General features: G+C 43.1%; 1 protein-coding gene across 1 annotated transcript; it reads right to left on the bottom strand.

Annotated features, from left to right (window-relative positions):
• Window positions 1–3,269: 3,269 nt before the first annotated feature.
• LOC144600557 (chloride intracellular channel protein 2-like) lies at window positions 3,270–24,706 on the bottom strand. Its single transcript, XM_078412271.1, has 6 exons — window positions 24,433–24,706; window positions 20,905–21,014; window positions 18,527–18,652; window positions 12,096–12,202; window positions 10,330–10,511; window positions 3,270–5,959 (listed from the first exon to the last, which is right to left on the bottom strand). Exons 1-6 carry the CDS (start codon window positions 24,484–24,486, stop codon window positions 5,798–5,800), a joined length of 741 nt encoding a protein of 246 aa, XP_078268397.1. The 5' UTR covers window positions 24,487–24,706; the 3' UTR covers window positions 3,270–5,797.
• Between the last annotated feature and the right edge of the window lie 1,678 nt (window positions 24,707–26,384).

Genomic DNA, 26,384 nt, shown 5'->3' with positions numbered 1-26,384 from the left:
TTGTGTTGTGCTTGGCAGCATAATATGATGGTGCTGTGTGGAACAGCATTGCCTGCTCCTTCCAGTGCTCTGGGATTTGGAGGGATCTGATTACCCACGCAATGAGCAATTAATAATTTCTTACGGCAGTAACAGCACTCGATTTCAGGTTTTACAAAAAGAGTCTCAACTAACCTGTGCGCTTTCTCACTACGGTTGGATCTCTTAAGCTGCTAGTTCAATGAGCATCACCGTGTTGTTCTGGGGCTAAATCGCTGACTGTACTCAAGGGGTGGCATGGAGATCGTGCACAAGGGCACTTTTGATTCCCTGATGCGCAGGCAGATATTGTGGTGGAGACTCCAGAAAAGGATCAAAGCCGGGCCGAAAGAAAGCATTGGTCTTATCAGGCAACTGGTTCTTTCATACATTGAACAATTGACCATTGCTTCAGTTTATTTTAGAGATACAACATGGAAGCAAGCACTTTGGAGTCCGTGCTGATCATTAATCACCCGTTCACACTACTTCTATGTTATCCCACCATCACATCCACTCCTGACACATTGTGGTCATAATTTACAGAACCCAATTAACCTAAAAATCGGCACTTGTTTGGAATGTGGGAGGAAGCCCTAACACCCAAAGGAAATCCATGCAGTCACAGTGAGATGCCACAGATGCAAACTTCACACAGACAGCACCCAAGGTCAGGATAGATCCCAAGACTCTGGTGCTGTGAGGCAGCAGCTCTACTGCTGAGCCACTGTGTTGCCATGATGGGCTCACCAGCACCTACTCAGGGAAGGATTGCCCCTTGATCCTAAGGTCTGCTTTCCTGGCTATGACCCACACTGATTCCTTTTATACTGTCCTTCACAATGGCTTCTGTGTGAATGTGAATCATCTGTAGAGAAGCCAGCCATCCTATTTCATGTCATGCATAATGCACTATCACATGTATCTACCATGTCACTTGTAAATTTTGTCCCATTCCCATCTCTTTTCCGGCTTTATCACCCCTACTGTAACCAGTCTGATGAAAGGTCTCAACACAAAACATCATCTGTTGTCCATTCCCTCCACAGATGCTGGCTGACCTACTGAGTTTCTCCAGTACTTGTGTTTTGCCCGTCATTCTCTCAAGTACAAAACACAAAGTGCTGGTGTAGCTCAGCATGTCAGGCAGCATCTGTGGAGGAAAGGGATAGGTGATTTTTTTGGGTCAGGACCCCTCTTCAGACTGATTGTAGTAATGAACGGAAAGCTGGAAAAGAGATGGGGGTGGAACAAAACTTGACATGATAGGTGGATTGGGAGGAGGAGTTGGATTAGCAGATGGGTGGAATAAGAGACAAAAGCTTGAGATGAAAAGACAAAAGGGTGTCAGACGGGTGGAGGGGGGGGGGGAATTGTAATAGTAATTGATTTTATTAGCCAAGTATGAAAACTAAACAAGTATGTAAATCATATGAGGAATTTGATTTGCCATGCAGTCATACCAAAAAAGCAACAAACCACACAACCACATAAAAATTTAACATAAACATCCATCACAGCAGCTCCTCCACATTCCTCACTGTGATGGAAGGCAATAAAGTCATCTTCTTTCCTCCTTTTTCTCCCATAGTCGGGGGAGTCGAACCATCCGCAGTAGGGGTGCTTGAAGCTCCCGCAGCCGGCGATCAAAGCTCCCACGTTGGAGCGATTGAAGCTCCCGTGATCGGGGCGGTTGAAGCTCCTGTGGCTTGGAGCTCCCGAAGCCGGTCCCTAAGCAGGGACCGCAAGCTCCACGATGTTAAAATCCACAGGCTCCCTTGTTTGGAGCTTCCGAGGTTCATCCCTGGCAATGGGATTGCCAGTTCTGAGATGTTAAATCTGCAGGCTCCCGTGGTTGGAGCTCCAAGGTCGATCCCTAGCAAGAGGCCACCAGCTCCACGATGTTAGGCCGCAGTGCAGATGGAGATACGATAAGGAAAAGAGATTTTAAAAAGTTTCCCCCACCCCCCACATAATACAAAACTAAAGATACACTAAAACAACATTTAACTACAGACTAAAAAAACAACAAAGAAAGAAAGAGACGAAACAGAGTGTTGGCGAGGCAGCCATTGTACGGCGCCACTGTGAATGGGGGGATGGGAGGATTTTTGGATCATATTTACAGTTGTATATATAAATATTAAACAGTTTATATTTTTAAGTGATGATGGTTTAAAATTTAAGGGACTGAATACATTTCACCTGTTTTAGTTTTTACCGAAATGCACAATTGTAAGCAAGGATGATTATGGTGTTCTTTGTTTTTTTCATCAGCTTGCTTTTGGAAGTACTGTGTTACTGCCTGACAATACTTTCACCTATGCATCCAACTGCAAAATCATCAGTTCTACATTGCATCAGAGTTAATCTCTCAATAAAGTTCCTGTTCCAGCAAAGTTGTCCTTATACAATGAGAGGCGGCAGCCCAGAGGATGTGTAAATACTTTTGAAATTAAGTATTGATAACGCATTGTCAATAAATCATACTTTTGTATAGAAATCAGTCTGTTGCTCTTTATGAAACAGAATGCACAGTTTTATTCGAGTGACTTGTTTGTTTGACTCCACTGCAGAATGCTCCATCATCTTCCAGGATAAATAATATGTTCATGAAATATATTCTGAGTGGTAATAAAGGTCTATATTTAGTTTCTGAACATTAACTGGTATTCTATTTTGAGTGTGACTGGCTCACAATGTTCTCTCCCTGGGGTACAGTTTACAATATAACTCAGAATTAGGAGATGAAACTTTAAAATTTCTACTGGGATGAAAGGTGTTAAAACAAAGTAACTATAATGCAACGACTTGTGGATATGGTATCTCAACTCTGAAGGGGCAAAGGACATAAATAAAGGTCTCTGGCTACACAATCCTTTGCTCCATCATAGAGTTGAGGTACCATTGTCACAAGTCATTGCATTGTAGTTGCTGAGTCAGCAAAAGGAATTGCAAAAGGATAGAAAAATATTTATCAAGAATTTGTTGCTTTACCTACGGTCCGATACTTCTACCATATTCCAGCTGAATTATTACTGGGAAGTTGTTACTAATGTGAAAAATTTGTATCAATGCTCCTTAATCTGGTTAGCAAAATTTTCCACACACCCATTCCTTCTCATTCTCCGTTGCACACTCACTTTCACACAATTAATGCTTGAATATTAACTAAAAACACATAAGTGCCACTTAAATGAAATTAGGAAATATTTACTTCAAAAGAAAGTCAAGCTATAAATGGGCATAAGATGAACTAGCATACAAAAAGGCACACCTAAAGCATATACATTTATCAGATGACATTGAAAGAAAACAAGAAAACAATGACTTGCGTTAAACAATATATTTTCTGTGATATGTTAATGGACATGCACACAAAAGTGGGGTGAATTTTCATATATTCACATATTTGTTAAAATATTATTTATTTATGATTTCTTAATAAAATATGAAAATAGCAATACTCGTCAATTTCTGGTCTGTAGACATGCATCTTATTTCAGCATCATCTGACAATGTATCAACCCAAAGCAAATTTATTTTTGTTGTATTCACAACATTACTATCGACTCAGCCTTGTGTTTGAGATCACAGAAACACATTCTGAAATACTGTGAATGTCAAAAGCAAGTTGAAAATGCAAACTTTAAGTCTTCCAAATTTGAGGCTTCCATTGGATTTACTGTTTTGTGTTCCTTTGATCTTGTTTGTTGGAATACTGTTAGTCCAGCATGAGGGTTTGGATGGCTGGGACAGGCACGAGAGACCAAGGCTGACACTCTCTATATCCCCACTTATTATTCAGTTATGGTCTGACCATCTCACACACGGAGCACTGTTTGGAGATAGAAGGATAAGAAAACCAGACTCACGTTTCATTATATGGCCGTATCATAGGGGGAGAATATTTCAAGATAACCCTCTGTTGCTCCTGGGCAACATTCTGAAGTGCATAGTTGGCAATGTGCCTTGATCAGACATTAGAATGCTTACTGAGGAAGTAAAGGGTAGGCAAAGATGTATTGCCATGTTAGATCAGTGAAGAGATATTGCAAGCCCAGTTTGTCACAACTGATGCTCTTTCCAACTTGTGTCATTATTTTTGAGTACGCAAATTGAAATGTCAGTGTATGAGACTGACACTGTGAAGGAACTACACTGAAATTTTCGAATATGTTATTTCATTGTGTATTCAGTTGTCTTCAGTTCATGCCTGTTATTTAAGTATGATTTTGAAGCTACCAGTAACAAGCAAAAATGCAGTGATAGTTTTGTGTACATAGGCTTCAAGTTACTCGATTAGGAGTGAATTCTGGACACTTGATCCGTTGTCATGAGTTTAAATCATGCCATAGAAACTGGGTAAATTAATTTCATGTCCATTTTTTAAACTAAAGTATGGAATTCAAAATATACTTATTCATTATGATGGTAAGTGTAGAATTCAACTGCTAATAAAACCTAGCAAAAAATAAACTGTTGGAAGATTTCACAGGTCAAGCAGTAATAGTGTAGGGAATAGAATGGTTGATGTTTTGAGTCAAGACCTTGCAGTAGAGGGAAGGTAGTCAGTGTAAGGAAGTGAGGGGGTGGGTGGACAGAGAGGTAGAGAGGTGAAACCAACAAGGTGGGTGATGGGGGATGGAGCCCAGTGGGGGAGGAGCAGCAGGATGTATAAACATAGAGATTGGTAGTTGATCGGTGGAAAAAAATAATATATGGCAAATGTGATCAGTTGGGGCGGGAAGATGAGGGGTGAGGGTAGAGACAGGGGCTGGTAGGTAATAGTTGGACTCAGATCTGATTCATTTGTATCCCTCGGAGAGAACATTTGGTGTCCTCATATGGTCAGTTCTGAATGTAACTCCAGACCAATTCAGAGGTTCTTAACTACCTCTCAGTTGAGGGGCAATTAAGGATGGACAATTAATGCTGGCATTGGCCGTTACATCCACATTCTGTGAATAAGAAAAAATGATTGTGGCACAGCTTTCGCCAACACATAGGACAGTTGGATAGTGAGTAAGACAGGCTCAGCTCTCTCTCCCAGTAAAAAAAGCATTAATTCCAATAAATTAATGGAGCTCAACTTTGCCCCAAATTAGCAGAGAATAAGATTGTTTTAATGTACTTTGAATGAATTATTAGCTCCTATTAAGAGGGATACATAAGAGTGCAGATGCTGGGATATTGAGCAAAAATGGACGGACGACATCCTGACAACTGTAGTCCCAACCCAGGGCTGCCTGACCCGCAAAGTTCCTCCAGCAATTTGTTATAGTCAGCTAGATGAGTTCAGTATGTATTTTTCTGATCAGTGCTACATTGCAATGTACAGTAAAATTGGATTTTACCCATGATAAAGTGGATCTATGTAGTTTTATGACCAAAACGTCTAATTATAGGAAAATAAACAATTTTTAAGGGCAAGTACACTTTTATGTACACCGACAGAGGGAGATTACAAGCTCTTTGTTAATTACTATCCGTTTTTTTTTTTTTTTTTTTTTGTGATATTTTGATCTGTAACAAAGGGAATCTACCATGTTCTCCCAAAGAGTAATTTTATGATTAGATGGACCATATCAATTGAATCAGGATAGATTAAGTACTGATATCACAGAGTAACAAAACCTCATTTAACAAGCGTCTTGCTAGAATTGCATTGTGAACACATGGAAGTGAAACAGATTTCCACGCCAGTTCTCTGTTTGAGGAATAGAATTGGATAATTCCATATAATGGGACTCTGCAGTATGAGGTGAGTCAGTTATCTTCATTGTATTTCTTTGGCAATGTCAGCGTATGCCCTTTCAATCTCTTCATTGGATGGGCAGGTATGCATGAACTCATTCCGTTCATTCGCATATTTCAGATAACGCCAGAGTGCAGACATTTCCTTAGGAATCTCAAAATTACGGTATTTCTTGGCAGCCACCTGCAGAGGAGACCAGACACAGCCATTGTTAGTTTAGCATTGAAGGAAGCAAATACATGTCAGTACAATTTATGCAAAATGTTTGTAATCCAATCAGTTTGTAAATTGAAAATATGGCTACCCAGCAACACATTTAACTAAACACATAGGCCAACCAGGGCCAATGTAGTTATGCCAGGGCACTTAACTACAAGTTGATCTTCCCACATGCTGAGTTACCACATTAATTATCATACCACATGATGAAGCGGTCAATATCTTGAAAAATCGGAGAGACAAGAAAGTCTATCTCTGTATGATGCTTGGCTATAGTGTAGGAGTAATGCTTAATTTGTGAGTAGGGAGGCTTCCTCTAGGAGACAGAGGACCATGTGCCCAGTGGAAGCAGTGGAACATTCTGTTTCCCAGTTTGCCTGTGGTCTTTATTCTGGGATTGTTGGAGGCCTTCCACATTGACTCGCCTTCTTCACACTAACCTGCTATGGGCTCCATTCTTCCAGCTCTGAGTGGGAATTCAGAATTCTGTGACCCTCTTGGCTGACAATGCCACAATGCTTGTTGAAGTTTGGGCTTTATAGTGTGCTTTAGGAAATTCATAAATTAGGCATGAAGAACATCCCATAGATAGATAACAGGTGACCATGAAACAAACACTTATAAGCTCTCTAAGCACTCTAACCCCTCCAGGCAGAAGAGCCTCAGAGTATCCAGTTTTTTCCTGCAATTATAGTAGCTCAAGGATCTCCCTGATGACAATTCATTAATGCCAACAATATCAGCCACTTGTTATTTCAAGTTGTTGTGCATCTTGGCACTAATGACATGGGTGGGAAAAGGGACCAGCTTCTGCAAAATGAATTTAGGCAGTTAGGCAAAAGGTTAAAAAGCACGACCTCCAGGATAGTGATCTCGAGATTACTCCCGGTGCCACATGCGAGTGAGTTTAGGAACAGGAAGATAGGACAGATGAGTGTGTGACTGAGGAGTTGATGCAGGGGACAGGGATTCATATTTTTGGACCATTGGGATCCCTTCTGTGGCAGAGGTAACCTGTAGAAGGAGTGGAACCAATATTCTGGCAGGCATGTTTGCTAGTGATGCACGGGTGGGTTGAAGCTAGATTGATTGGGAGGTGGGTGGCAATGCTGGTTTGAAGCAGGTGAGAGGCTGGAAGTGAGTATGGGAGGTGATGAAAGAAAGCTCAGTGGACAGAATAGGCAGGAGCATGACAGGAAGCAAGGAAGGACTATTGAACTGAATTACATTTATTTTAATGTGAAAGACCTGACGAGTAAGATGGATGAACTCAGGGTGTGCACAAGTACATGCGACTGAGATGTTGTAGCCTTTATGGTGTTTAGCTAAGAGAGGGACAGGACTGGCAGCTTAATATTCCAGGGTACAGGTGCTACAGGAGAGATAAAATAAAAGAAAATGGGGTGTTGCTTTATTGATTAAGCAGAATGTCGCGGCAATAGTCCGAGATGACATTACTAATGGTTCATTCAGTGGGACTGAGAAATGCAAAGGGAATGATCACCTTGTTGGGAGTTTAATACAGGCCACCAAATGATCAATGGGAATTAGAAATATGACAGGAGATTGCAGGCAGCTGCAAGATTAATAAGCTTATTATAGTAGGGGATTTTAACTTTCCCAATAATGACTTGGACTGTCATAGTGCTCAGGGCTTAGACAGTGTGGAATTTGTAAAATATGTTCAGCAAAGTTTCAATAGTCAATAGTCAATAGTCGTTTATTTGTCACATACACATAAATGTGTAGTGAAATGAAACATTACCCGCAGTTGAACAATAAGACCAATAAGAATAATCAATAAAAATGCAATAACACATACAATCACAACTAACACCAAACAAAAAGAAACATCCATCACAGTGAGTCTCCTCCAGTCCCTCCTCACTGTGATGGAAGGCCAAAATGTCTTTTTCTCTTCCCTGCCGTCTTCTCCCGCGGTCAGGCTGTTGGAGTTGCCACGTCGGGGCGGTCGGGGCTCCCGATATTGAAGCCCCCGCTGGACGGTGAAAGGTCCACGGCCTATTCCAGGCCGCGCCGGACGGTGAAAGGTCCGCGGCGGGCCGACCCAAGCCCCGCGATTCGGGGCGGGCGAACATGCTGCCTCTGCCGCTGCCGGAGCTCCCGATGTCGGCCCCCACCCAGGGGCCTGCGGGCTTCCGACATCCACGCGGCCCGCGCCGGAGCCTCCGGAGACGAATCGCAGCCGCTCCCGCACCATCCGCAGGCAGCTAGCACCACAGGTGGTGAGTCTGGGCCGCGGGCTCTGCGAACCAGAGCCCCAGGTGGTCCCAGGTGCATGGCCGGTGGTAGGCCACAACGGGAACGGAGACACGACACAGAAACAAAGGTTGCGTCTCCGTTCGGGAGAGAGAATTTTACAGTTCCCGTTCCCTCCCCACCCCCCCCCCCCAAACATAACATACAAACACTACACCATATTAAAACTACAATTCAGACAAAAACAACAAAAAACACAAAAGACAGACGGACTGCAGGCAAGCCGCAGCTGCGACGGCAGCGCTGGCTCCTTCCTCGTGCAATATGCAGAGGGGCCTACACAGGAGAGGGCAAAACTTGATATACTCTTAGGAAATTGGGTGAGCAAGTGACTGAAGTGTCCTTGGGCAAGCCTTTTGGTACCGCTTGACCACTGCGCTATTAAGTTAAAAATTAAGTTAAAAATAGTTATGGATACACTATCCCACTATCCCAGCAGCCCCAGAAGTAAAAAATGCAGAAGTAACCAAAATGGTTGATGAAGGCAAAGTCATAGGCGTTGTCTATAGGGACTTCAGCAAGGCATTTGATAAGGTTCTGCATAGTAGGCTGTTCTGTAACGTTAGATCGTATGGGATTTAGGGAGAGCGAGCCGACTGGATAGCGAATTGGCTATATGGAAGGAAATAGAGGCTGATGGTGGAAGGTTGTTTTTAGGATTGGAGGCCTGTAACTAGTGGAGTGCCTCAGGGATTGGAACTGGGCCGTTTGTGGTTTATATCAACAATTTCAATAAGAATATAGAAAGTATGATTAGTAAATTTGCAGATTACACTAAAATGGGTGGTATCATATATAGCAAAGATGATTATTAAAAATTATAGCAGGATCTTGATCAGTTGGGCAAATGGGCTGAGGAATGCTGAATGTAGTTTCATGCAGGTAAATGTGAGATGTTGCAATTTGGAAAGTCAAACCAGGGCAAGACCTTCACAGTAAATGGAATGACACAGAGATTGAAGAGTGCAGGCACTTCGATTCTTGAAAGTGGTGTTACAGGTAGATACAGTGGTCAAGAAGGCTCTTGGTACATTGGCCTTCATCAGTGAGGGTATTGTGTATAAAAAATTGGGATGTTATGTTACAGTTGTACAAGATGTTGGATGAGGCCGCATTTGGAGCATTGTGTTAAGTTTTGGTCGTCCTGCTATAGGAAGATGTTGGTAAACAGGAGAGGCAGCAGAGAAGAATTACAAGAAAGTTGCCAAGATTTGAGGACCTGAGTTGGGCAGTCTACAACTTTATTAGTTGGAACACAAGAGGATGAGGGGTGATCGTATGAAGTTGTGTAATGAGGGGAGTAGAAATGGTAAATACACAGTATGGGGGAATCAAGAACCAGATGACATAGGTTTAACATGAGAGGGTAAAAAAAATTATAGGAACATGGGGCAACTTTATCACGGAGAGGGTGGTGGAGTGAGCAGCCAGAGGAGGTAGTTGAGGCAGGATGTATAATACCATTTAAAAATCATTTGAACAATTACATGGAGAGGAAAGGTTTAGAGGGATATGGTCTAAATGCAGGCAGGTAGGACTAATGTAGATGGGTCATCTTGGTTGGCATGGGCAAGTTTGGTCGAAGTGCTTCTATGATTCTATGACTATTGGTCCATGTATGACTTTTCATGGGGAGAAGAAAAGGTTATTCATTTTGGATAATCTTGGCAGCCATCCTATCTACAGTATATCAGTGCAAGCCATGCCAGGCACAATAGGTGTGCGTATGGAGCTGGTTCCATGTCTGTCTTGCTTCGGCACATTGAGACCAGGAAGATCACAGCACATGCATGTTTTGGCAGACAGAGTCTCGCATATTTTCAGGATCAAAACTTTTGTAAACAAGTAGAATGATTGCTCTTATGTTTTGAAAAGAAATTACTAATAAAATTCCATTGACTGGCTCTTTAAAAAAATTGATTCCAAAACCAAATAAATGGATATTTGCATTTCACATTAAATTGAAACTGCTCTCTTCTCTAATTCCATTTGTACAATATAGAAAAAAACATAACTTACTTTGGTTCATTTAAGAATGATATTTGAAATGTTACCTTGATGATATGAAGCTTGGGTAACAGGTTGCAGTCTGCCAACGTGAATTTGTTTCCATCTAGGTATTTCCTCATGGAGCTAACAACCGTCTCTGTACTATTGGCATCAATTTCATCAGGAAGGGGTTCTTTCAGGTAGTTGTCCAATCTTTTCAGCTCCTTCAGCAAAGCATTCTCAAATTCTACAAAGAGCCAAGAAAGGCATAGTTAGCCATGTGAGGGTGTGCTGGAAAACCCTCTGCAGTTGTTTGAGTCAAGATTTTAAAAAACAGTGTGTGCTTTAACTGTGGGCAATGGTTCTGCAGGGAATAGACACCATTGTCTTTGACACCTGTGTCTGCCCACTGCAATACAGTAAGGAGGAAAGTGCTGGAGGTTTGCTGCTTACACATCAGACCTCCTGCATCCAGTGACAACTTGGGAACAGGCATTGCTGAGAGGCTGAAGGTAATTTGCAGTCATCCGTGGCTGATTGATAAGTGATGTCCCCAATTATTTGAACGGAGTACAAACGTTCATTAAAAGTATCAGTTTAGCAAATTTCTTTTTTTTTACTTCACTGTATACTTATACTTTTAATTAACCAAATGTGGTTGTGGGATCAGAGTGAGTGGCTGGATGGATGGAGCTGCAATCAGATCAGTTCTAATCTTATTGAAGAGCAGAGCAATTTGTACTGTCAATTCTCATTAATCTAACACAACCCGATACATATGTATATGTCAGATTATCCAACATGCCAGATTTCGAATGATACTATGTTGAAGGTAAATAACTTAGTCGACTGCCTGTGAATGACATGTATTCGATATTGTATGCACCGCATATATTAATATGTATCCTTTGATTAGGCTAATGATCCTCCAAAGCTATAAGGAGTAAGGACGATATAAAATTGGGAAATTTTAGGGTGTTAATGCTTGTATAAACATAATTTTTTCTTTTGCACAGTAGAGACTTTTGTCCATGTGTGCTTGTTGGGTTACTGAATTGCATGGTCTTCCCTTCTGCATTGTTTGGAGAGGTTTGTTTGGTTTATAAAACAATTTACACTTCATTCAAATATAAACACAAATCTGATGAGTAATTATCAGTTTATCACAAATGTTATCCCTTATTGTTTTGTCAAAAAAAATGCAAAGATGAACATGAGAAACATTTACGCACAGATGGCAGTTTGATTGCTTTTCATGACTAAAAATTGCGTATGAAAACAAGAGAATGTAATTGTTATAATTGTGATTCACAGTTTCTGTATTAAAGTTATTACTTCACGCTTTCTGATTGTCTGTAAGAAGGATGGTAAACTGATCTATCAACTAAGAATGGACAGGGCAATGATAGATTCATTTGATCGGCTATGAGTTAAATAAAGAGTTGGTGGCACGAAATGTTGTTTTGTGTATTGACTGTCAGTTCAAGGATCGACATATAATGCTGAATTAATGATTGGTTTCGGGAAACCGTGTTGCCGTTGTAATGTGAAGTGCTTTATTACGAGTATGTTTGTGTTGTATTAAGATCCACTACATTCAAACTAGAGTCGGATAGTGAATATTCGGAATACGTGCCAATTAGCAAGAATTGCCTGTGTGTTCCCACAGCATTTAGCATCCCCCAATGTTATTAAAGCTAAAATTTAAAAAAATTGTTTTCAATTTATTAACCCTTCAAGAATTGGCGTAATTTGCATTCAGTCTGTTGCAACTATTCTTCGTGGCACAACTCGAAGTTTCGATTTCATTCATTTTGACAGTGCATCTTACTTTCATTGGCAGCTTTACTTGTGTTCTTGATGTATGCTGAAAATTTAGCGAAGACATCACTGCCAGCGGCATATGATTCTGGCTGGCGAGGCGTGAGATGTGGGTACCTGATGGAAGAGGATAGTCCATCGTTAACAATTCAATGCAAAAATCAAACTGCTGGTGGAAATTGGCGGTCAAGCAGCATCTGTGGAGGCAAAGGAATAGTGGACATTTTGGGGGGAGATCTGACGTTTTTATGGAAGGAAAAGAGGAGGATATGGGGTCGGGATAGGAGGAGAAATAGGTGCACACTAGGGTGGGGCACAGGGAAAGAGAGGGAGGAGAAAAGGGGGGGTGTTAACTAAAAGAATTGGTGGGAAGGAGCTTGTTATATTAATCACTACCTCTTTCCTCTTCCCTATCTCGTTTCCTGAAAGGAGGCTCAGTGTTGCACCCTCACTAGAAACATAGAAACATAGAAAAATAGGTGCAGGTGTAAGCTATTCGGCCCTTCGAACCAGCACCGCCATTCAATATGATCATGGCTGGCCATCTAAAATCAGTACCCTGTTCCTGCTTTTTACCCATATCCCTTGATTCCTTTAGCCCAAAGAGCTTTATCTAACGCTCTCTTGAAAACATCCAGTGAATTGGCCTCCACTGCCTTCTGTGGCAGAGAATTCCACAGATTCACAACTCTCTGGGTGAAAAAGGTTTCCCTCATCTCAGTCCTAAATGGCCTACTCCTTATTCTTAAACTGTGACCCCTGGTTCTGGACTCCCCCAACATCGGGAGCATTTTTCCTGCATCTAGCCTGTCCAATCCTTTAAGAATTTTATATGTTTTTATAAGATCCCCTCTCATCCTTCTAAATTCCAGTGAATACAAGCCCAGTCGACCCATTCTTTCATCATTTGTCAGTCCCGCCATCCCGGGAATTAACCTGGTGAACCTACGCTGCACTCCCTCAATAGCAATAATGTCCTTCCTCAAATTAGGAGACTATAATTGCACACAATACTCCAGGTGCAGTCTCACCAGGGCCCTGTACAACTGCAGTAGGACCGCCTTGCTCCTAAACTCAAATCCTCTCGCAATGAAGGCCAACATTGTAGATTGGTTATTTCCTACTAACCAATTGTAGCGCTTGTTAGTAGTTGCTCCACCTAATATGCGATATATATTACCAAGAGCTTGTTTACATAGGGCAGTTGGAGTAGCTGTTAGTCACTGTGATGTCTTGCAGATTAATACTCTAAGTGGACTTTAATAAATGTGTGTTGCATTTTGACGTGTGTACGACTCCACTCATTACAAACATGCCACATGCCAGACAAACCTCGCTGCCACCAAGGCAGAGGTGGAGCGGATGGACGGGTGCGCCAGCCCATGAATGGCATCGAAAACCCGGCGCTGAAGGGAGGGCGGTACTACCGGCCTGGGGCGAGGAAGAGAAACATCGCACCAGACTTTCGTGCCCTCCGACCCACAAGCTACCTGGGCCAACTTCAATCCCGAAGTGGTGGACTGGTACGTCGAAACGGTATCCGCCAGGAGCTGTGCCTCCGCAAGCTCCTGGGGATCCACTTCGCAGTCCACCGCCGAAATAGGGGGAAAAGCAGGTCTAGACAGGGCGTCAGCAACGGCATTCAGCTTACCCGCGATATGACGGACATCTGTGGTAAATTCTGAGATAGCAGTCAGGTGCCGCTGCTGGCGGGCCGACCATGGGTCAGACAATTTCAAAAAAGCAAATGTTAATGGCTTGTGGTCCGTAAATGCCACAAATGGGCGGCCCTCGAGGAAATACCTGAAATGACGGACAGCTAAATGGAGAGCTAGAAGCTCTCGGTCAAATGCGCTATATTTCAGCTCGGCCGAATTTAGTTGCCGGCTGAAAAACGCTAAAGGCTGCCAACGGCCACCAACCTGCTGCTCCAGAACTCCACCCACCGCCACGTCAGAGGCGTCAACCGTCAGGGCCGTGGGGGCGGAGGGGCTCGGATGGACCAGCATGGTGGCGTCTGCCAAGGCTGCCTTAGCTGCCGTAAAAGCCGACTCTGCGGCCGGGGACCACAACAACTCTACCGGATTACCTGCAAGGCATTGGAAAAGCGGGCGCAGGACTCGCGCCGCTGCCGGAACGAATCTATGGTAGAAATTAACCATGCCAACGAACTCCTGCAGCCCTTTTACTGTGGTAGGCCTGGGGAAAGCCCGGATAGCCTCCACCTTCTCTGGCAAAGGGACAGCGCCGGCAGGGGTAATTCTATGTCCTAGAAAATCGAGAGCAGGCTGGCCGAATTGACATTTGGAGGGTTGAATAATGAGCCCGTGGTCTTGGAGCCGCTGGAACACGGTCCGCAAATGGGCCTGGTGCTCTTGCACTGAGGGGCTGGCTACCAGGATGTCGTCTAAATAAATAAACACAAAGGGTAAACCCCTGCCCACGCGGTCCATCAGTCGCTGGAAAGCCTGTGCCGCGTTCTTTAAACCGAAAGGCATACGCAACCATTCAAACAACCCGAACGGAGTAATAGTTGCAGTTTTTTGTATGTCCTCCGGTCGCACCGGAATCTGATGGTATCCTCGCACCAAATCGATTTTGGAAAACACTACCGCTCCTTCCAGTCCAGATGAAAAGTCCTGTAGGTGCGGTATGGGGTAGCGATCAGCCGTGGTGACAGCATTGAGACGCCGATAATCGCCACATGGCCTCCACCCCCCAGATGCCTTGGAGACCATGTGTAACGGCGAGGCCCACGGGCTGTCAGACTGACGAACAATTCCCATTTCCTCCATCTTCCTGAACTCCGCCCGTGCCACCACCAGTTTGTCTGGCGGTAGTCTCCTGGCCCGAGCGAAAACGGGAGGGCCTTCGGTGCGGATGTGATGGACCACACCGTGCTTAGCTGAAGGTGCGTCAAAACGTTGGACGAGCAGCTCTGGGAACTCTGCCAGAATCGCAGCATACGAGTCGGGGGCCGCGACGACGGCCTGGACAGTAGGGCTGGGCGAGGAGGCGATTGCCGGAGCGACGTGCTCGTCTTCAGCAGCGGGTCGGAGGTCGTTACCGCGGACATCAGGAACCAGTGAAAAAGCCCAGAGAAAATCTGCGCCCAGGATCGCTTGTTTGACGTCGGCTATGATGAATGGCCATTCGTACGTGCGGAGGCCTAACGCAAGGGACATCTTCCGTGTGCCGAAAGTGCGAATAGGGCTGCCATTAACCGCGATGAGGGTGGGACCTGTCTTACCCGATCTGGTTTCGAGGTCGGTCGGCGGTACTATGCTGACGATGGCTCCGGTGTCTACCAAAAATTCTGTGTCCGTGAATCGATCATGGACATAGAGGCGCCGGTTCTGGCCAATCGTAACTGCCCCTATGTACGATCGGCCGAGGCATTTCCCGCGAAGGTACAAGGCAAACGACAGTTGCGGGATTCGTTACCCCATCGTAGGTGATAGTAGCACCAGCCGCGCTTGTGCGGATCTTTTTGGCGGGCTTTCGGAGAATTGGCGGGAGACGTGGCGCCATCTTGCCGTCGCTGTGGCGTGGTCACCGATGTCGAGACTTTGTTGATGGAATCCCCTGCCTTGTTTTTTCCCGCTATGAGCGCGTCCGCTTTAGCTGCATATGCTTCGGGGTCCTTAAAAGAACAATCCGTAAGCAGCAGTCGGACATCCTCGGGAAGTTTCTCGCGGAATGCCTGTTCAAACATCGGGCAATCCGTGTGCTCACCGGCTAGCACCATCATTTCGGCCATGCGGACGGAAGGCAGTTGGTCTCCAAGATCCGGTAGGTGCAGAAGTTTTGCCGCACCACCATGCTTATTTAACCCGAAGGTTCGCAGTAATGCCTTCTTCATGGTTTCATATTTGTCTTCCGCAGGTGAAGTTATGATAAACCGCATCATGCGCTTGGTTGTGTCCGGCGATAGAGCGCTGACGAGGTAGAAGTACTTCGTTGCATCGTCCGACACCTTCTTTATGTGGAATTGAGCCTCGGCGTGGATAAACCAAGCTTGCGGTGCGTACGTCCAAAATAACGGAAGATGCACGCCTCCCGCGCTTGACTCCGGTGCGCCCTGCTCGGTCATCGTCAACGAGGCGTTGATTCCTGTTCAGTTGGTGATCGTCCAGATCACGTTCGGGGTCACCAATATGGCGAGTCCGAAACTTGCTAGTTGTAGACGAAGTTTATTGCAGCCGCAATACACGAATACAGAGTCAAAACAACAAGTTACAGGACAACCAATATAAACTTACTGTCTTCCTTGAAGACTTCGCCGAACTGGCTAAAACGGGCGCCAAACGCGCACCTGACATCGCTGGCCAATCAGCGATGTCGTTTCCTGGACCAATCCCCATGGTCGCGTTCCCACGTGACCTCGCTGGCCAATCCGAGGGTTCGACTACCTGGACCATCCTCTATGGTCGCTACACCATTAGCTTTCTTCACTGCCTGCTGTACCTGCATGCTTACTTTCAGTGACTGATGTACAAACACACCCAGGTCTCATTGCAGCTCCCCTTTTCCTAATCTGATATCATTCAGATAATAATCTGCCTTCCCATTCTTGCCACCAAAGTGGATAACCTCACATTTATCCACATTATACTGCATCTGGCATGCATCTGCCCACTCACCCAACCTATCCATGTCACCCTGCAGCCTCATAGCATCCTCCTCACAGTTCACACTGCCACCCAGCTTTGCATCGTCCATAAGCTCGGAGACTAGAAGGGACCTCTGTATATTGATTAATAAATTAATCGAATAATGTATTTGTCAGTGAACCTGGTAACTTTAAAGAGAGTGCGGGAAATAATGCCCCAGTAAGTTGTAAGAGAGTATAAGAAACGGTGGGTTTCTGTAGAAAATAAATGGAGCAAAGGAGCTGGGTTGCCAATAGTTCAATAGTTCAATGGTAGTTTATTGTCATGTATACACTGCACAGTGAAATTCTTTTTGCGTAGCTCACACATGTACGTCGTCATATTTTGGCACCAGTTACAAATATGAAAAGCCCAAAGTTCACAATCCGGTCCAGCTGCTGGATGTAATGGAGTGCATCCAATCCAGGTAAGCCCAGGTAAGCCCCAGGCTGCTGCAGGGCCTCCTCCATTGCCCTCAACCAGCTCGGCTGGTGAACCGATGTCCCTCTCCTCGCCCGACTGCCTCTTTGTCCTGGGGGCATCTCCTGCAGCCGACCAATGTGCTGAAGGCAATACCCCGAATCCTCTCCTGCCGGCCCACTCCTCACAGCCGTCATCGTCAGTGACACCCTCCTCCTCAACTCACTGGTCTTCGTGGTTGAGCTTGGAGGGTTCTGAGCTTCCCCCGCAGGCAACAGTCACTGGGTCTTTCTTTGCTGTGGTGAACCGGGCCTGCTGTCGCATGTGGCCGCCAGTGACCCACTGGGTCTGTCTTTGTTCACAGCGCCCAGCGAATCCATTATTGTTCTCAGCGGCCCAATGGGTTGTTCACAGCGGCCGCCGAGTCCGTCTTCGTTCGGTTCCGCGGTGCGTCCTGGGAGCTTTCTGCCGCGGGAATCTCTGTATTACAGGTCCAGTTCCAGACAGAGAGCCTGACAAAGGATCTTGACCCAAGACATCATCTATCCATGTTCTCCAGAGATGCTGCCTGACCAGCTGAGTTATTCCAGCATTTTGTTTTATTTTATACATTATCGAGCAACTGTAATTGTTTTTTTCTATTATTTATACAATAATAACCCCTTAGTTGGTTACAGTGGACAATTGGCAATAACGGACACCACATCCCCTCTAGGGTCTATTATAACGAGGGTTTACTATAGTCAAATCTTTCTTTACAAGAGTGTTGGAATTGGTGTTAAAGAGCGTGTGGGAATAGGTGAGCAAGACTGAACTCTTTGATTTCCAAACAGTCAGATGGTGGATTATTGGAACTTTACTGCACCCCATTTACATTCTTATGCTTTATCATCATAGATTCATAGATAGTATAAGAAAATAACTGCAGATGCTGGTACAAATCGAAGGTATTTATTCACAAAATGCTGGAGTAACTCAGCAGGTCAGGCAACATCTCGGGAGAGAAGGAATGGGTGACGTTTCGGGTCGAGACCCAGTCTGAAGAAGGGTCTCGACCCGAAACGTCACCCATTCCTTCTCTCCCGAGATGCTGCCTGACCTGCTGAGTTACTCCAGCATTTTGTGAATAAATAGATTCATAGATGACGCAACATGTAAACAGAGCCTTCAGCTCACTGAGTCCAACTGCCCATTTAAATTACTTCTACATGAGTCCCATTTTTGTAATCCCGTCAAAAGGATTTAGTGGTCTTCCAGATTTCCCATTGGCAAATGTACTGGTAATTTTCGCAGGAAGCTCAATGTGTTGAAGCAAATACTTTTTTAAAAAAATTGTAGCTGCATTTATATTATGATCTGTATTTTATACCTGGGTGGAGCCAGCGTCTCTTCAAGAAACTCTTCAATCTTGATGAAATCAGTTTTTAATTCCCCATTGAAAATAAGGAATGGTGGGTTGGTGCCCGGAGCGAGGTGGAGCAATTCTTTCGGTCTCCTGCGAGAAGTAAAGCAACTGTGAGTTGATGGAAATATGTGACTCCAATATGGAGTGTAAATAAGAATGCAATATCACCGGCACAGCCCTATGCTGGATCAAATCATACCTCTCCGACAGGCACCAGTTCATCTCCATTAATAACTGCAAATCCCCCACCGCTCCCCTCCCCCAAGGTGTCCCCCAAGGTTCAGTTCTTGGCCCCCTCCTCTTCATCCTGTACCTGTTCCCCATTGGTCAATTAATCCGCCGTCATGGTCTCAAGTTCCACTGCTATGCCGATGATATCCAGCTCCTCGTCTCCACCAAGTCAATCTCCACCACTACGCACTCTACCCTGACAAACTGCATCACTGAAATAAAATCTTGGCTTCAATTCAATTTTCTCAAACTCAATTGCGACAAATCTGAAATCATCATCATTGGACCAAAAACCCTCACCAAATCCACCCACAACTTCACCCTCAATATTGATGGTTTCCCAGTATCCACCTCACCTCACATCCGGAATCTTGGAATCATCCTTGATCAAACCCTCTCCTTCGACAAACACATCAAACACATTACCAAGACAGCCTTCTCCACCTCAAAAACATCGCCCGTCTCCGTCCATCCCTCTCCTCCACAGCTGCTGAAACCCTCATCCACGCCTTCATCACCTCCCGTCTGGACTACTGCAACAGCCTCCTCTATGGTTCACCCTCAAAAATCATCAACAAACTCCAACACATCCAGAACTCCGCTGCCCGTCTACTCACCCACTCCCCGATCCGTGACCATATCACCCCCGTCCTTTACAAGCTCCACTGGCTCCCCATCCCCCAGAGAATCCAGTACAAAATCTTCCTCATGACATACAAAGCCCTCCATAACCTGGCCCCATCCTACCTGACTGACCTCCTCCACAGACACACTCCCACCCGTACCCTCCGCTCTGCTGCTGCTAACCTCCTGTCCCCCCCCCCATCCGGACCAAACTCAGATCCTGGGGGGACAGGGCTTTCTCCATCGCTGCTCCCACCCTCTGGAACTCACTACCCCAAACCGTCAGAGACTCCTCCTCACTCACCACATTCAAAACATCACTGAAGTCTCATCTGTTCAGCACTGCCTTCAATCACTGACCGTTACCTCACCTTCTTTTTCCTTTTCTCTTTGTTTACTCATTGATCTATTTATTTTCTTTTATGTTTTAGTAAACCTTGTAAAGCGTCTTTGAGTGTTAGAAAAGCGCTATATAAATGTAATGCATTATTATTATTATTATTAATATATCCCATATACAGAAATTATCCCCATTCACCGTTGGCAACTGGCATTGGCTAATGATGCTGCCTAGTCTGGGATGCCAAATTTCAAAATGCCATGCTGTATTTTCTGAACAATTATGGGTCCATGAAGTGCTAACTGTCCTGGGAAGCCAAGTAAGAGAGCTGACATTATATTTTAATATCCAATTTTACGTTCTCTTCCAGGCAGCCCAGGCAGCGGTCAGCTGTAGACACCCTAAAACTAACAATGTGACTCAAAACCGAAATTGCCGGAAATAGATCTGTAGAACGAGAAACAGAGTTAATGCTTCAAGTCAGCTTCAATTAACATTGTTCATTATAGGTTAAAATTGTGTTGCTGTAACATACAACTGTCAGAACTGTTCTAAAGTTGGCCTTAACTGTGATAGACAAAAAATGTGGGAGTAACTCAGTGGGTCAGGCAGTATCTCTGGAGAGATGCATTGGGTGACGTTTCGGGTCAAGACCCAGACTGAAGAAGGGTCTCGACCCAAAATGTTACCCATTCTTTCTCTCCAGAGATGCTGCCTGACCCGCTGAGTTACTCCAGCATTTTTTGTCTACCTTCGATTTATACCAGCATCTGCAGTTTTTTTCCTACACGCCTTAACTGTGATGATAATTCATAGTTTATAATCATGAATACATCAAAAAAGTCAAGTTCAGTCCACAAATGCCTTAAATTAACTCAAGAGCCACTGATAGACAGATGTTAAGTGCTGGCCTTAATTCCATGCAATGACAATTCACCTGATCATAGAATGTTCTGGTAGGGTGACATTTCAGAAGAGGACCCTTCTTCAGATGGAAGAAGACCCGCTGAATTACTCCAGCATTTTGTGTCTTTGTTTGAGATTAATTTGAAGTTCATTGTGTACTATCATACCCATAATGGATCGCATAGCCGTCTTCTGTGCAGAAAGTTTCTCTCAATCTAAATTCCTTCGACCTTACACTTACTTTTTCATATCCACTGTTGTAACATTAAATTCAACCCCTTTCAGCCACAGAACCATGAACAAACGCTGGCAAAAGGGACAGTTTCCAATGTTCTCTCCATCAAAACTAGCCTAGGAGAAGGGGAAAAAGAAAAAGATGAAAATCATGCTCTCAGTAAAGTAGTCCAGAGTATAATTCAACAGAGTAAATCAAAGTTGTAAATAATATTCCATTCACTGAGGTAAAGAAAGTATATGGTTAGTCGACATCCCCCGGACAAGGCATTGAGCATAAGAGTCAGGGAGTCATGATGTAGCTTTGTAGGACTTTGGTTAAACCACATTTGGAGTATTATGTGCAGTTCTGGTTGCCCCATTACAGGAAGGACGCGGAGGCTTTGGAGAGGATGCAGAAGAGGTTTACCAGAATGATGCCTGGATTAGGGGGTATTAGCTTGAAGGCGAGAAGGGCAAAGTTTAATGGAGATGTGCGAGGCAGGTTTTAAACAGGGCAATGAGTGCCTGGAACTTGCTGTTGGGGTGGTGGTGAAGCATATACATTAGTGGCATTTAAAATACTTTTGGATAGGCATATGCAGGGAATGGAGGGATATAGGTTATGTGCAGGTAGATAAGTGATGGTCTTGGCATCATGTTTGGCACAGACATTGTGGGCCTGAAGGGCCTGTTTTTGTTCTGTACTGTTCTATATTCTGTTCGAAAAAGCGGTGATGATTGTACAACATCAGGAACAGCCCAATTTCCTTAGTAGTCACCAACTGTTCAAATGAAAGGGAGGATGAATTGTCATTTTTCACACCATCATATGTCCTAAAGTGTTTCACAGACAATTGACATTAAATAGCATGCAATCTTTGTGATTATAAAATGTTCATCATACAAGATTACATTTGCTATCCTCTGAAATATTATTGTTTTTTAAACAGTAAGCTCTTTAAATGTGTAAGAAGGAACTGCAGATGCTGGTTTAAACCGAAGTTAGACACAAAATACTGGAGTAACTCCGCGGAACAGGCAGCATCTCTGGAGAGAAGGAATGGGTGACGTTTCGGGTCGAGACCCTTCTTCAGACTGAAGGGTCTGTTCTTAAGTTCTTTAAATTGTTACATTTTTTTGAATCTCGAAAATATAAAAATGGTTAAATAATTATATCACTTCAGAGGATCACGCCAGAAGTCATAATGCATGTTACTCCCCAAAATACAAAATACTTTAAAATTTCATTTCTAACTGTTTAGAGTGCTTGGCCTGATTTTCATTACCAATGCACTAAAATAAAAATAATCTAGTAATTATTCCAATCAAAGAAGGGTAGAAATTATTTCTGGTAATTTAACTGATTTAATAACATCAAGTCCATCCCTTTAACAAAACCACCGGCCAGGTATTTTACACGTTTTTTCTAAATATAGGGACAATTATTTTCAATTGGTTTGAATGCACCAATTAATGTTTTTTTTTCATTTGAATGAAAATATATATCGGAAAAAACAAGCTCTTGAAGTTTCACATCTGGCTCTTTAGATAAGATATGTGTCATAGGGAATCTGCCAAACTTCACCATCAGGAAAAGGCTGATAAAGTCCACTCATGGCTTCTCAATATATGGGAAGGCATGCACCCAGCAACGTTCATGATTAAGCTCCTTGCACTGTCAGCACTCTGAGGATACATTAAAATTGCATTTGATGATTAGATATCATGGCAGAATATCCTATTGTTTTCGCAGAAAGTGCTGCTCACCCTCACTGTGTACACAGTGAAGTGTCCAACCTTGCACTCGGTATAAATTAAAAGATGCTTTGTAATTTAATTCACTAACAACAGAATAAGAAATTTTGGACAATGGGCAAAAATGAATCTAAGAATATGGGAACATAGAAACAGAAATAGGCTCTTTACCCTCTGACATGTCTTCTGTATGCAATGACATTACATTTCCTCAATTGTGAATACTGTTGTAAAGTGATCAATAAGCATTCAAATCATTTTCTGCTCTGGTTGTTACTGTTTTATATGTTATGTGTTTGTATTTTTATTTCCAATATCATTATTATCTGTTTTTAAGAGATCCACATTTCTCATTAATATATTCTTTTTAATGCAATTAATCATATTCCTTTTTGTAGATCTTTTTGCTCTCTTTTGTTCTCTTTCTTTATCATTCACAAAAACGTTATGTCCACTTCTGGTCAAGGCTGTTGTAAATTTGGCAGGTGAGCATAATAAATTGGTTCTGTGTCACTGCACGTTTTTATATGAACTTTTCTCAGGGCCCCATTCTCACTTAATTCATGAGCCGATTTCCAGTTTACCGTGAACACACTCTGTCAGTCTTAGATCCAGCGTCATCACAGTCATTTTACATTTCTCACTTTAAAACATTACATTAAGCACAATCATATTATAATCACTATTAGATAAACATGACGATGAAATAAAGATAAAATAGAATAGTTGAATTGTTGATATTATTGTTACCTGGCAAAAGTGTGAGATCTTGTGAATCGTGCCTGAATGAAAAGACACCAATTTGATCTCAGAGCACATTAGTTCAGATTCTTACATATGAGCTTTATCTGAAACCCTCAATACAATTACTTATAGATTGCTAAAATTCTTTATGTAGTATGAAGGAGCTACAACTTTCAGTATTCACTTAACATCTTGCAATGGCATAAGTGATGTAATTAATTTAAAGCAATAGCCTGAGCTGTGATGCTTTTATAGAAATTCTATTATTTGCCGAGATAGAAGATCAATACTAGTATCAAAAATCCAATCGATTCAAGTACACCCTGGATATAAAAAGCTATTCTCTCCAAACATCAGCAAGCTGGTAAGGAACATTCGGGAAAAGCAGGGTGTGGTCGATGACCACTCAATCTAGAAAAGGAAAGGGAAAAAGGGAAATCCTAGCTCAGCTAATTTATTCATGTTGGAGGGAATGAGTTTTCTATTGTTTATTAAGATTTAGGCTCAAGGCTTGGTTCACAGAATTAGTCCAGTCTCCACCCTCGCCGGCCATTAGTTTCAGTTTTCAACTATTTTTACCAGCGTCCATCCTGCCTTTAACACTTTTGTGTTAACAGGAAAATATAGGGAAATGCAATCAGATTATACTCCAACTGAACCCATCGACTTCATGTTACTTCATAATAATGTTCAGAACAGTTACTGATCATGAGTACTATCAGAAATGTGTCAGTTGTTGTTGGGTTCCTTCTCTATGCAGAATGTGAATGAAAGCTAAAGCTTGGCAGACAGAAAATATATATTGAGGCAGTTTTTAAAATTATTATTACTGCAGAATCTTTTAAATATATATATTGTTTATACATCATTCTAAAGTAACATAATTCAGAGAGTAAAAAAAACAATAAATAAACAAACAATATCATTTGAGTAATTAAAATTATAACAAAATATAAATTAAATGCATGAAGTAAAGACAAGTAATACCATTTTTGATTCAAGGAATAAAGAAAGATTTTGAATTTAGTGGGAAAACAGTCTATCAGCTCTTTACCTTAATAAACAGTTCAATGTTTGGAGTTTTCTTGACAGGTCCTTGTTTGGCCATTGTCAGACCGAAGAAACAATCAACGGAGCTGTTCAAAAGTAAGAAAAGCTTTCATGAGTCTCAAAAGAAATAAGAAATATCTAGAAGTATGGCAGACTTATTGATTATCCGAGTCTTGTGTTGAGGTCTCCTTGAGGTACGGTTCACAGAGAATTAAGTCAGCAGCCGAGAGCCTCAACTGATCAGAGTTTTCAGCAGGGAGTGTAACGCCCTGCCTCCTTTAACACTTCCCTCAGTTGTAATCAGAGGGTGGGCAATGTCTCTCGTTTAGGAACTGGAAAACGACAACTATGACACAGCATTACCTCAACTCCATTTATAGTAAAGTAAAAGAACAAATGAGAACAGCTTAGAAAAAGCACAATTAAATCTAAAAATTCATTAAATAAATTTAAATATTTCTCATTTAATACCTTGTACTGTAACATTAAAAGATCATTATAAATAGGCATGGTTATTTCGAATGGAAGCATTCCTATAAACTGTTAAAATATTAGGACTAGTTATATTGTATTCAATGAATAACTATCAGTAGAAAATGAAAAGTTGGACTTCACATTCCTTGATATGTTTGACTCACATGCTGCCTCGACCCACAAGAGTTGAAAGTATAATGACCGGCAGGAATGCCTCAGGGAATTCTCGAAATTGGCATGGCAACAGGTCCAACATATTCAAGGAAACCACTATCTGACCACCTTCAGCTGGTGAACTAGTACCTCGCTGGTGATTGCCCAATGGAGGAAGGGCTGAGAAGAGCAAAGCCACAAAAAGACTTTGAGTTGCAATCTGCAATGCATAAGCACAACTTGGAGGCATCCTCATTGGCTGAGCCGTAAAGCATAGCTACCAGATGGGATTTTGGCAGATTAGAAATGAAGCAGCAAAATGGGGACTTGTCTGTGACAATAGTGGCAGGAGTTAGAGTCGCTGGTGGAGTCAGCTGATTTTCCATGGAGGAAAACAGAACCTGTTGGAAGCACTCAGCTGGTCAGGAAGCTTCTATGGAGAGAGAAGCAGTGTTAACCTTTCAGCTGGTGACTTTTCATTAGACCTGGGAAATGTTCGAGGTGAATAAGTTTTAAGTTGCAGCAAAAATGGGAAGGATAAGACAAGGATAAGTATGTTTTCTTATTTGCACTTTTTACATAACTCAGCAGTTAAGCTCTACAGCCAGAATGCTATCAGGGCCTTGCAGTAGATAGGGAAGCGGTATATCAGGGAATTTGCAGTATACAATACTCTCAACCACTTTATACATCACATGCAGGGACTCAAATGACTCAAATTGGTTAAAGACAGACAGAACATAGTACAAAGAACAGTACAGCACAGGAATGGGCCCTTGGGCTCATTATGTTTGTGCCAAACATGATGTTTAGTTAGCTGTTATCATCTGCCATATCTCTCTATTCCCTGCACTTCCATGCGCCAATCTAAAACCCTCTTTAATGCCACTATCCTATCTGCTTCTACCATCACCCTAGCAATGTTCCGACATCTAATCCAGGCTGCATTCTGGTAAAACTCCTCTGCACCTTCTCCAAAGCCTCCATATCAGTTCTGCAATGGGACGATCAGAACTGCATGCAGTACTCCAAATGCAGCCAAGGTTCTACGGAACATGACTTCCTGACCCTTACATTCAAGGCCCGTAGCAATGAATGTAGGCATACCATGGATCTTCTTTACCACCCTATCAACGTGCCGCCACCTTCAGTGAGCTATGAACTTGGATTCCAAGATCCCTCTTCACATCAAAGCTCTTAAGATCTTGCCATTAATTGTATACTTTCCCCTTACTTTCAACCTCCCAAAGTGCAACACCCCACACTTGCTCGGATTAAACAGGGCTCGGGGCGTCCCAGTGGTGCTGCGATAGAGATGTTGCCTTACAG

This window comes from Rhinoraja longicauda, chromosome 15 (assembly GCF_053455715.1).
Source record: "Rhinoraja longicauda isolate Sanriku21f chromosome 15, sRhiLon1.1, whole genome shotgun sequence".
NCBI classification, from domain to species: Eukaryota; Metazoa; Chordata; class Chondrichthyes; order Rajiformes; family Arhynchobatidae; genus Rhinoraja; species Rhinoraja longicauda.
Note: the sequence above shows the minus strand (reverse complement) of the source record. Positions and strands in the feature narration are given on the sequence as shown.

Coding starts and splice junctions, on each gene's coding strand:
- LOC144600557 (XM_078412271.1), bottom strand. CDS start 24,486: ATGGCCAAACAAGGACCTGTCAAGAAAACTCCAAACATTGAACTGTTT. Junction 12,203..18,526: donor GAGACGCTGGCTCCACCCAG/GTATAAAATACA, acceptor CTCTTCCATCAG/GTACCCACATCTCACGCCTC. Junction 5,960..10,329: donor CCAAGCTTCATATCATCAAG/GTAACATTTCAA, acceptor TCTCCTCTGCAG/GTGGCTGCCAAGAAATACCG.